Consider the following 11,828-nt stretch of genomic DNA (forward strand, 5'->3'; position numbering starts at 1 on the left):
CTCCAAAGAGGACATGAAGATGGTCACTAATCATCAGAGAAATGCACATTAAAACCACCATGAGATATCACCTCACATCTGTCAAAATGGCTATCATCAATAAATCGACAACAAGTGTTGGGAAGGATGTGAAGAAAATGGGACCCCTGTGAACTGTTGATTGTAATCAGATTGGTACAGACGATGTGGAAAGCAGTACAGAGTTTCCTCAAAATGAAACTGCCTTATGACCCAGTGATTCCACTTCTGGGAATATGTCCAAAGACATCTGAAACACTAATTCAAAAGTATATATGCACCCGTATGTTCACTGAAGCATTATTTACAATAGCCAAGATTTGGAAACAGTCTAAGTGCCCATCAATAGATGAGTGGATAAAATAAAAACAAAAACAAAAAACTGTGGTGTATTTATACAATGGAGTACCACTAAGCCATAAAAAAGAAGGAAATCTTACCTTTTGCAACATCATTATGCAAAGTGAAATAAGCCAGTTAAAGTCAAATACCATATAATCTCACTTATATTTGGAAGCTAATGAATAAAATAAAATATAAACAGATTCATACACACAGGGAACAGACTGACAGCTTTTAGAGGGGAAGAATTTTGGGGGAACTGAGTGAAAAAGAGAAAGGGGTTACTAAAAATTTTTTAAAAAGAAAAAATAAAAATAAAGAAATTAATGGTTTTGTGCTTAGAAAAATAATAAAAAAACAAAGAGACAAAAATGTTATCTTTGACTTAGCCTGAAGCTGCACATAACTCCTAAAATTCTGGCTGTCTCATAAAAATTTTGTTACTCAAACTTCCAAAGGTCAAGAGCTACTGAAAAGAAGGTCATCTACTAGTAGCAAATTTTTCTTTTTGAAAATTGCTATGGCATAAGATAACTTTTCTTGGATTATAAACTAAAGTATTTATCTTACTTGATTTTGGGATTTGGGTCTGCAGTGCTATAATGTAGGCACACGTTTTAAATGCTTTGCCTTTTGTAAACGATTATCAGCACACACACACACACACACACACACACACACACACAGAAACAAGAATGTGGGATTAGGGAGACCGTCAAAGTGGATGAGATCAGAAAGAGGAGCAATTGATAATGTTGGAAAGAGTGCCAGGGAAGAGAGAGCCATGAGAAAGAAGGTTGAGATGGGTGGATAAACCAAAAGAATTATCCTAGATTAAAGGAGGTGATTGTTTAACATTACTTTATTATTTAGCAGATGTTATGATACAAGACTGAGGAGTTAAAATTAAGTTTCAAAACCATATAGGAGCCTTTTCAAAGTATTATGAGGAAATCTGTTATCAGGATGAATAGTTGGGAGCCAGGGAATTAAGAAAAATAATCTGAAAGTCAAGGGCTGGAGTGGAAATGAGAGGCAAAGTGGGAGGGCGAGGGCTGTGGAGGCACAGTTTTTCTCTAATGTGCAATGGGGATTTGTCAGTTGGAAGAAAGAGGAAGTTACTATAGCTTGCTGAGAAAAAGGTTTGCTGAATTCAGAGATCAAACACCAGCTCTTAGTTAGAGTCAGAAGTTCTATCTCCTGCTCAAATGCCGCTGTTGCTGCCTCTATTGCTAGCAGTTCTCATCCCAGGTGGTGACAATGAGCACGGTAAGAGTAACTCTGGCAACTCCCAGCATGGGTGTAAGGGGTCTGGATAAAACCATACTGCACATAACCCTAAGGGCCTGGGCCCTCTTGTCTCCAGCCCTCTTCTTCTATTTTGGATGTTGCAGTGGAGCCAGAGGCCCCAGCACAGGCAAATTTCTCAGGAATTTTATTTTTCAGACATTGGGTTATTTTTCCCTAGATCTCTCTGGTTTTCATTTTCCCCCTGTTTTTACCTGTTTTTTTCTTTCACTTCACATTTTTTTAATCCTTCCACTACCCACAGCTTTCCAGGGGCCGACCTCTTTCCATCTCATCCAGATATCATCGTTTGCCAATAGCACCTGGGCAAAAAATCAAGGCTCAGGTTGGCTGGATGACTTACAGATTCATGGCTGGGATAGTAACTCAGACACTGCCATTTTCCTGAAGCCTTGGTCCAAGGGCAACTTCAGCGAAGAGGAGGTGACTGAACTTGTGGAGCTATTTCGAGTCTATCTTATTGGATTCATTCGGGTGGTACAGGATCATGTCAGTGAATTCCGGTTGACATGTGAGTGCAGTCTTCTGATCTGGGGAGATTTTTAATGATTATTTTTCTCTCGGTTCAGGCTACTATACCCAGGATTTTTCTTCCCTTTATTGTTAGAAATGAGGCTGCTGCTGGTATAACATGACTGCTGCTGATATAACATGGCTGCTGCTGGTATAACATGGCTTACAGCAAACTTATTTTTTATAAGTAGAAAGAGTACACCCTGAAATAACAATAAAATTATAATAAATACATAAATGAATAACATTTGCTATCATTAACAAGTATTATTATGTAATGTACATATTGTATCCCTATGCTTTTTTTACAACTGCAACACAGTAGGTTTATACCAACACATAAGTAATCTCAACAAACACATAAGTGATCCATTGTGCTATGAAGTTATGATGGCTATGACATCATTAGGCAATAGAAATTTTGCAGCTCCATTATAATCTTATTGGACTACCCTCATATATGTGGTTTGTTGTTGGTTGAAAAAGTTGTTCTGTGGCACATGATTGTAGTCAATTGGTTATTGGCTTATCATTTTATATCTCAGACCTTTCTCCCCACCAAAATGCAAATTTCTAGATCTTTCTCTCTATCCCTTTCTTTCTAGTTTTTTTTCAATATATTTTTCTCTGTTTTTCTTTTATCTAGATCCCTTTGAGATCCAGGGCATAGCAGGCTGTGAGCTGCATTCTGGAGAGGCCACAGTAAGCTTCTTGAAGGGAGCTTTAGGAGGATTAGATTTTCTGAGTCTCAAGAATAATTCATGTGTACCCGCTGCAGAGGGTGGCATCAGGGCACAGCGGTTCTGTACAATTTTCATTCAATACCAAGGTATCGCTGATATCATAGAGAAGCTTCTCTATAAAACCTGTCCTCGATATCTCTTGGGTGTCCTCGATGCAGGAAAGGCAGAACTGCAAAGACAAGGTTAGTTCTGTTCTCTCTCCAAGACTTTTCTATTTTATTTCCTACCATCTCTTTAAATTCAAGAATAAGAGGTACCTAAGCAGAGAGGTGGTTAATCAATAAATTATTTGGTTTCCAAAGCAGTACAAGGGATCACTTTCCAAACTTTGTGGGTTTCTGAGTCCCTATGCTCTAGGTTAAAGTCATAATGTTACTCTGTCCTTGCTTGTTCCTGCCCTAGTGAAGCCTGAAGCCTGGCTTTCCAGTGGTCCCATTCCTGGTCCTGGACATCTGTTGCTTGTGTGCCATGTCTCAGGATTTTACCCCAAACCTGCATGGGTAATGTGGATGAAGGGTGAGCAGGAGCTTCCAGGAACTCATCAAAGTGACGTCCTGCCCAATGCTGATGGGACGTGGTATCTCCGAGTAACCCTTGATGTTGTGGCTGGGGAGACTGCTAACCTGAATTGCCGGGTAAAACACAGCAGTCTAGGAGGCCAGGACATCGTCCTCTACTGGGGTGAGAAAGCACTGGATCTATCTGGATATAGGAGGAAATGGTCCTCACACATAGAGGAAGGGGCTAACAAAATGGTTAGGCTTAATGAATGAGAGAAAGAAACAAGGAGGGAGGAAGAAAAGAAGGAGAAAAAGTGAAACAGAAAAATAGAGAGATGACCTAAGGCAATGGTTTTTCAATCAGTGTGCTTCAAGAGGCACACCGGTGTGCCACAAGAATTTTTAAAACATGAAATACCTGACTATTCATCAGGGGCACTGACCTCTTTCCCCTTAGATTGTCAAATGAAAAAAATAACAGCCAACACAAAAATAGATGTCCAGTGTGAGTGAATCAAATTAATTTTTTGTCAGATTGTCAAATAGTACATTTTTATGGGTACTGCAGAATTTTAGTAATTAGCTTATGTGATATGCCACGAGATGGAAAAGATTGAAAATCACTGACCTAACGTATAAAAAACGTAAGCATCATGGACTATATATTGTGGGAAGTGGGGCAAGAAGAAGAGATACAAGATAGATATAGATATGTTGTGTTAGAAAATATGAAAGAGGGAGCTGGATAGGCACATATATCAGAAGCAGGTGATGATCGTGGTAAAACTCAGGTGAGCAAAGAAAAGCCAGGAGAATCAGAGGATTTTTTTTTCAAGTTATAAGACAAAGTTTATTTAGAAAGTCACAAAGGCAGAAAAGATGTACCAGCTGAGCTGTTGGGGCTCAAGAAACAGATTACAGAAGCAAAAGAAGGGCGGTTGGAGCTTAGGAGAAAGAAAGGCAAAGCAACCGTTCCTGGGGGATGGAGAAGGAATAAGGTGCGAGTGTGCTCCAGGGAGAGACAGCTGCAGAGAAAACGTTCTGAAGTGACATTTTTGTGTCTTATCTCAATTGCCAGGATACCCTACCTCTACCAGTGTGATATTGCTGGCAGTGATATTGCCCACCTTGATTCTTTTGATATGTCTTGCATTATGGTTTCTGAGGCGCTGGTAAGTTTTTAAAAATCTTTTTCTGTCTACCTCTTACTCTTTTATACTACTTCTATGTATTTACATCACTTTAGACTCAATCTTTCCATGAGACATTTTGTACTTTCTCTCCAATTTCCATCTTTTTATATAAATCTATTTTTAATTGTGGTAAAATGTATATGACATAAAACATTGTTTTAGTCATTTTAAATACATGGCTTAGTAGTACTAATTACACTACCATTTTTGTGCAACCTATCTCTACAACTCTTCTTATTTGAAGAAACTAAAACTCTCTACCCATTAAACAACATCTTGTCATTCCCTGGTCATCTAGGTCTAGACAACCAATATTCTATTTTTTGTCTATATAAATTTGACTATTCTAAATACCTCATATAAGTGAAATCATAAGTATTTGTCTTTTTATGACTGAGTTATTTTATTTAGCACAGTGTACTCATGATTCACCCTTGTTTTAGCATGTTTCAGAATTTCTTTTCTTTTAAAGAAAGGCTGAATAATATTTCATTGTATTTATATAACATGTTAGTTTACCCATTTGCCTGTCAATAAGCTTAGGTTGACTCCACCTTTTGACCATTATGAATAATGCTGATATAAAGTGGGTGTACAATCATCTCTTATATAAAGCTAAAATTGCATGTGTTTTTAACAGGTCATATCAGAATATCCCGTGAGATTTTATCATGTCTCCTTTCTCATTTGGAATAAGTACTCAGAAGACCAGAAACCCAATTGTCAGCCCAGAAGTCAATCTCATCATATTTAATCAAATAATCATCATATTTGATCTACTCAGAGTTTCCACAGATTTTGAGATATATCATAATTTACATACAGCAGAAAAATAATTAAGAACTGTGAATTTATTATAAGATGGTATCAATAATAGGCTTCACCCAGTTCACAGATGTGAGATGTGAGAAAGACTGTATCTCAGAATAAATAAAGTACAAATGGTCCCTGACTTACACTTTTTTATTTTATAATGTTGTGAAAACAACACACATTCAGTACAAATAGTATTTGAATTTGGATTTTTTCCTGGGCTAGAAATATGCAGTATGATAATCCTCCTGATGTTGGGCAGTGGCAGCAAGCCTAACTCCCAGTCAACCACAAGATCATGAGGGTAAACAACCAATAGTATATAGTATGTTAGATGATTTCACCCAAGTATAGGCTAATATAAATGTTCTGAGCATGTTCAGGGTTGGCTAGGCTAAGCTGCGATATTCAGTAGGTTAGTTGTATTAATTGCATTTCTGATAAATACATTTTCTTTTTGTTTTAAGATTGTATTTATTTATTTTCAGAAAGAAGGGAAAGGAGGGAGAAAGAGAGAGAAACATCAATGTGTGGTTGCCTCTTGCGTACCGCCTACTGGTGACCTGGCTGGCAACCCAGGCATGTGCCCTGATTGGGAATCAAACAAGCGGTCCTTTGGTTTCCAGGCCAGAGTTCAATCCACTGAGCTACATCAGCTAGGGCTGACAAACACACTTTTTATTTACAGTGGATTTTTAAAAATTTTAATAGTTTATTTTAATTTTTTTCTATTTTCAGTTACCCCCTGAATACCCTCTTTCACCTCGACCACTTTCGGCAGTCACCACATTGTTGTCTGTGTCCATGAGTCCTTTTTCTTTTTTACTTGATCCCTCCACTCCCCCAGCCCCTCATAGAAGTGTCAACTCGCTCTCTATCTATGAGTCTGTCAGTTCAGTTTATTCATTAGATTTCATATATGAGTGCCATCCTATGTTATTTGTCTTTCTTTGACTAGCTTTTTCACTTAGCATAATGTTCTCCAGGTCCATCCATGCTGTTGCAAAGGTAAAATTTTCTTCTTCTGATGGCTGATTAGTATTCCATACAATGGATATTTTTGTATGTAACCCCACTGTAGGCCAAGGTGCATCTATATCCAATTTAATGTGACATCCCTTTGGCTTACTGTTTAAAAACATTTTTTTCTGCTTGTGCTGAAATATCATTTGTCAGAGTAAGCTAATTATAATTATGCTGAGATAACTGTGTTTGCAGAGGTGGTCACTTTTAATGTAATTTCTCTTTCTTTGCCTGAATGACTTTCTAACCCTCAAGGACTATTTGTGATGCTTTTTCCTCCAGGCAACTTCCCCTAGTGCTACAGTAGAAGTAACTCTCCCTTGTCTAGTATAGTGCAAATGTCCATTTTATTCTGTACCCTTAATGTTGCAGTTACATTTGTTTTCCTTTCTTTTCTATTTGTAACTTCCTTGAAACAAGTCTTGCCTTAGATGGATTCCTGGCAGGATCTTTATTTTGTATGTATATATTGTTCAGTAAAAATTATCTGAGTTGATATGACTGCCATTTTATTTTTTATTTTTAAAGTATGTTTTATTGATTATGCCATTACAGTGTTCCCAATTTTTCCTCCTTTATCCCTTCTCTGCCCTGCACCCTCAACCCTCCAGCACCCACCCCCCTAAGTCCACATCCATGGGTTGTACATAAAAGTTCTTTGCATTTTCTGTTTCCTATACCATTCTTAACATCTCCCCTTCTATTTTATGCTTACCAATTATGCTTCTTATTCCCTATACCTTCCACCTTATTCCTCCCATACCCCTCACCCTGTGAAAACCCTCCATGTTATGTCAATTTCTCTGATTTTGTTCCTGTTCTAGTTGTCAGCTTGGTTTTTGTTTTCACTGTTTTTCTTTTTTTTAGGTTCAGTTGTTGATAGTTGTGATTTCATTGTCATTTTACTGGTCATAGTTTTTGATATGCTTCCATTCCTTAGATAAGTCCCTTTAACATTTCATATTATAAGGGGTTGTTAATGGTGAACTCCTTTAACTTGACCTTATCTGGGAAGCACTTTATCTGCCTTTCCATTCTAAATGATAGCTTTGCTGGATAGTCATCTTGGATGTAGGTCCTTGCTTTTCGTGACTTTGAATACTTCTTTACAGCCCCTTCTTGCATGTAAGGTTTCTTTTGAGAAATCAACTGATAGCCTTATGGGCACTCTTTGTAAGTAACTCTCTCCTTTCCTCTTGTTGCTTTTAAGATTCTCTCTCTTTTTTTTTTAAGCAATTGTAGCTGAGACTTATTGAGCACTTACTACATGCCAGACACCGAATTAGGTATATACTTCCATTACATCATTGTATTCTCACCACAATACTGTGGGATAGTGGTTATCATTATCTGCATTTTATTTTATTTTTTTTATTTTAATCATTGTTCATATACAGGTTTCTCTTTTTTACTCCCAATCCAGTCCCCCCTCCCATCCTCCCCACTTCCCTCCCATTACCACCCTCCCCTTAGCTTATGACCATGTGTCCTTTAAGTTTGTTCCTGTGAACCCTTCCCATTCTCCCCTTAAATTCCCTCTTCTCTCCCCTCCGGTCACCGTCAGCCTGTCCTCTATTTCAGTGACTTTAGTTATATTTTGCTCGTTTCTTTGTTTTGTTATTTAGGTTCCCGTTAAAGGTGAGATCATATGGTATTTGTCCTTCACTGACTGGCTTGTTTCGCTTAGCATAATGTTTTCCAGCTCCATCCACGCTGTTGCAAAGGGTAGGAGCTCCTTCTTTCTTTCTGCTGCATACAACTCCATTGTGTAAATGTAGCATAGTTTTTTGATCCATTCATTTACTTATGGGCATCTTGGTTGCTTCTAGCATCTAGCTATTGTAAATTATGCTGCTATGAACATTGGGATGCATAGGTTCTTTTGAATTGCTGTTTTAGTATTCTTAGGATAGAGTCCCAGCAGTGGAAATGGTGGGTCAAAAGGCAGATCCATTTTTAGTTTCCTGACGAAGTTCCATACTGCTTTCCATAGTGGTTGTACCAGTCTGCAGTCCCACCAGCAGTGCACTAGGGTCCCCTTTTCTCCACAACCTCTCCAACACTTGTTGTTTGTTGCTTTGTTTATGATGGCCATTCTGTCTGGTGTGAAGTGGTCTCTCATTGTGGTTTTAATTTGCATCTCTCTGATAGCTAGCGATATTGAACATTGTTTCATATGTCCTCCCTGGAGAAGTGTCTGTTCAAGTCCTTTGCCCACTTTTTAATTGGATTCCTTGTCTTCTTAGAGTGCAGTCTTGTAAGTTCTTTATATATTTTGGAGATTAAACCCTTGTCTAAGGTATCATTGACAAATATGTTTTCCCATACAGTTGGTTCTCTTTTAATTTTGATACTGTTTTCTTTAGCTGTGCAGAAGCTTTTAATTTTGATGAGGTCCCATTTGTTTATTCTTTCCTTTATGTCCCTTGCTCTAAGGGACACGTCAGTAAAAAAGTTTCTTCTTGAAATATATGACATTTTCCTACCTACGTTCTCCTCTACAACCTTAATGGTGTTGCGTTTTATATTTAAGTCTTTTATCCACTTTGAATTTATTTTTATATATGGTGTAAGTTGGTGCTCAAGTTTCATTTTTTTGCACGTGGCTGTCCAGTTCTCCCAACACCATTTGTTGAAGAGGCTATTTTTACTCCATTTTATGTTGCTGCCTCCTTTGTCAAATATTAATTGACCATAGAGACTTGGGCTTATTTCTGGGCTCTCTGTGCTGTTCCATTGGTCTATGTACCTGTTTTTATGCAAGTGCCAGGCTGTTTTGATTACAGTGGCCTTGTAGTATAGTTTAGTGTCGGGTATTGTGATCCCTCCTACTTTACTCTTCTTTCTCAAAATTGCAGCAGCTATTCGGGGTTGTTTACGGTTCCATATAAGTCTCTGAAATGTTTGTTCTTTGTCTGTGAAATAAGCCATACTTTAATAGGTATTGCACTGAATGTGTAAATTGCTTTGGGTAGTATGGACATTTTGATGATATTAATTCTTCCAATCCATGAACACGGTATATGTTTCCACTTGTTTGTGTCTTCCTTGATTTCTTTCTTCAGTGTTATGTAGTTTTCTGAATACAGGTCTTTTACCTCTTTGGTTAGGTTTATTCCTAGATATTTTATTTTTCTTTTTGCTGTTTCAAATAGGATTTTTTCCTTGATCTCTGTTTCTGCTATTTCATTGTTGGTGTACAGAAATGCCTTTGATTTCTGGATATTGACTTTGTATCCCGCTGTTTTGCCGAATTCATTTATTAGGTCAAGCAGTTTTTTGGTAGAGTCTATAGGATTTTCTATGTATAATATCATGTCATCTGCAAACAGTGACAATTTTGTTTCCTCCTTTCTGATTTGAATGCCTTTTATTTCTTTTTCTTGTCTGATCGCTGTGGCTACAACTTCCAGTACTATATTGAATAGAAGTGGTGAAAGTGGACAGCCTTGTCTTGTTCCTGATCTTAGTGGAAAAGATTTTAATTTTTGGCCATTGAGTATGATGTTGGCTGAAGGTCTCTCATATATGGCCTTTATTATGTTGAGGAATGCTCCCTCTATTCCCACTTTGCAGAGTGTTTTTATCATGAATGGGTGCTGTACCTTATCAAATGCTTTTTCTGCATCAATTGATATGATCATGTGGTTTTGTCTGTGCTTTTCTTTATGTGATGTATTACATTTACTGACTTGCGAATATTGAACCATCCTTGCATCCCTGGAATGAATCCCACTTGGTCATGGTGTATGATCTTTTTAATGTATTGTTGGATGCGGTTTGCCAGTATTTTGTTGAGGATTTTAGCGTCAATGTTCATCAGTGATATTGGCCTGAAGTTTTCTTTCTTTGTTGTGTCTTTATCTGGTTTGGAATTAGGATGATGTTAACCTCATAAAAAGAGTTTGGGAGACTCCCATCTTTTTGGATTTTTTGGAATAGTCTGTGAAGGATAGGGGTTAGTTCTTCCTTAAATGCTTTGTAGAATTCTCCTGTGAAACCATCTGGTCCCGGGCTTTTGTGTGTTGGGAGTTTTTTGATTACTGCTTCAATTTCTTTTGTTGTTATTGGTCTGTTCAGGCTTTCTGCTTCTTTTTCATTGAGTTTTGGAAGATTACATTTTTCTAGAAAGTTGTCCATTTCACCTAGGTTTTCAAATTTCTTGGAATACAGCTCTTTGTAGTAATTTGTTACAATCCTTCGTATTTCTGTGGTATCTGTTGTAATCTCTCCTCTTTCATTTCTGATTGTGTTTATTTGGGTTTTCTCTCTTTTTTTCTTGATGAGTCTGCTTAAAGTCTTGTCGATTTTGTTTATCTTTTCAAAGAACCAACTCTTGGATTCATTGATCTTTAGAATTGTGCTTTTAGTCTCTATGTCATTTAATTCTGCTCTGATCTTGGTTATTTCCTTCCTTCTGCTTGCTCTGCGATGTCTTTGTTGTTGTTCCTCGAGTTCTTGTAGACATAGGGTTAGGTTGTTTGTTTAGAATGTTTCTAACCTTTTTAGGTGGGCCTGTATCGCTATGAACTTCCCTCTCAGGACTGCCTTGGCTGTGTCCCATAGGTTTTGGGTTGTTGTGAGTTCATTTTCATTTATTTCCAGAAACCTTTTGATTTCTTCCCTAATATCATTCTTGACCCATGCATTGTTTAATAGCATACTATTTAATTTCCATGATTTTGAGTGTTTTTGTTTTTTTCCCTTGGGATTGGTTTCTAGCTTCAGTCCCTTGTGGTCTGAGAAAATGCTTGGTATGATTTCAATTTTCTTGAAATTCTTGAGGCTTGTTTTGTGTCCTATCATGTGATCTATCTTTGAGAATGTTCCGTGTACATTTGAAAAGAATGTATATTTAGCTTCTTTTGGATGGAGGGCTCTGTATATATCAGTAAAGTCCATTTCATCAAGGGTATTGTTCAATGCCCCAATATCTTTGTTGATATTTTGTTTAGAAGATCTGTCCATTTTTGATAGTGGGGTGTTAAAATCTCCCACTATAATTGTGTTGCTGTCCATATCTTTCTTGAAGTCCTCTAAGATTTTCTTTATGTATTTTGTCGCTCCTATGTTGGGTGCATATATATTTACAATATTTGTGTCTTCTTGATGTATTCTTCCCTTGAGTATTATGAAGTGACCTTCTGGGTCTCTCCTTATGGACCTTTTTTGGAAATCTATTTTGTCTGATATTAGTATTGCTACCCCGGCTTTTTTTTTCCTGTCCATTTGCTTGGAAGATTTGTTTCCAGCCCTTCACTTTCAGCCTGTGTAGGTCTTTTATCCTGAGGTGGGTCTCTTGTAGACAGCAGATATGTGGGTTATTTTTTCTTATCCAATCAGCTATTCTATTTCTTTTGATTGGAGCATTTAAT

The 11,828-nt window shown here is 37.4% G+C and overlaps 1 protein-coding gene across 3 annotated transcripts; it reads left to right on the forward strand.

The window, feature by feature from the left end:
- Positions 1 to 1,473: 1,473 nt before the first annotated feature.
- Positions 1,474 to 5,575, forward strand: LOC114512076 (T-cell surface glycoprotein CD1b-like). Of its 3 annotated transcripts, none has more exons than XM_028530980.2 (6): positions 1,474 to 1,629; positions 1,913 to 2,179; positions 2,828 to 3,106; positions 3,327 to 3,605; positions 4,503 to 4,596; positions 5,258 to 5,575. In XM_028530980.2, exons 1-6 carry the CDS (start codon positions 1,569 to 1,571, stop codon positions 5,277 to 5,279), a joined length of 1,002 nt encoding a protein of 333 aa, XP_028386781.1. In that variant the 5' UTR covers positions 1,474 to 1,568; the 3' UTR covers positions 5,280 to 5,575. The 3 variants fall into 3 exon arrangements, with proteins under 3 accessions (XP_028386781.1, XP_035871214.1, XP_035871215.1); XM_036015321.1 differs by having other exon boundaries at positions 4,503 to 4,592; positions 5,254 to 5,575; XM_036015322.1 differs by having other exon boundaries at positions 3,327 to 3,470; positions 4,503 to 4,592; positions 5,254 to 5,575.
- The last annotated feature ends 6,253 nt before the right edge of the window (positions 5,576 to 11,828 follow it).

This window comes from Phyllostomus discolor, chromosome 14, assembly GCF_004126475.2.
Source record: "Phyllostomus discolor isolate MPI-MPIP mPhyDis1 chromosome 14, mPhyDis1.pri.v3, whole genome shotgun sequence".
NCBI classification, from domain to species: domain Eukaryota; kingdom Metazoa; phylum Chordata; class Mammalia; order Chiroptera; family Phyllostomidae; genus Phyllostomus; species Phyllostomus discolor.

What these genes read in the sequence shown, in the direction of transcription:
- LOC114512076 (XM_028530980.2), top strand. Translation starts at nt 1,569, where the DNA reads ATGCCGCTGTTGCTGCCTCTATTGCTAGCAGTTCTCATCCCAGGTGGT. An exon ending in AGGTGGTGACAATGAGCACG is followed by an intron (nt 1,630 to 1,912) that starts GTAAGAGTAACT and finishes CACTACCCACAG; the next exon opens with CTTTCCAGGGGCCGACCTCT. An exon ending in CAGTGAATTCCGGTTGACAT is followed by an intron (nt 2,180 to 2,827) that starts GTGAGTGCAGTC and finishes TCTTTTATCTAG; the next exon opens with ATCCCTTTGAGATCCAGGGC.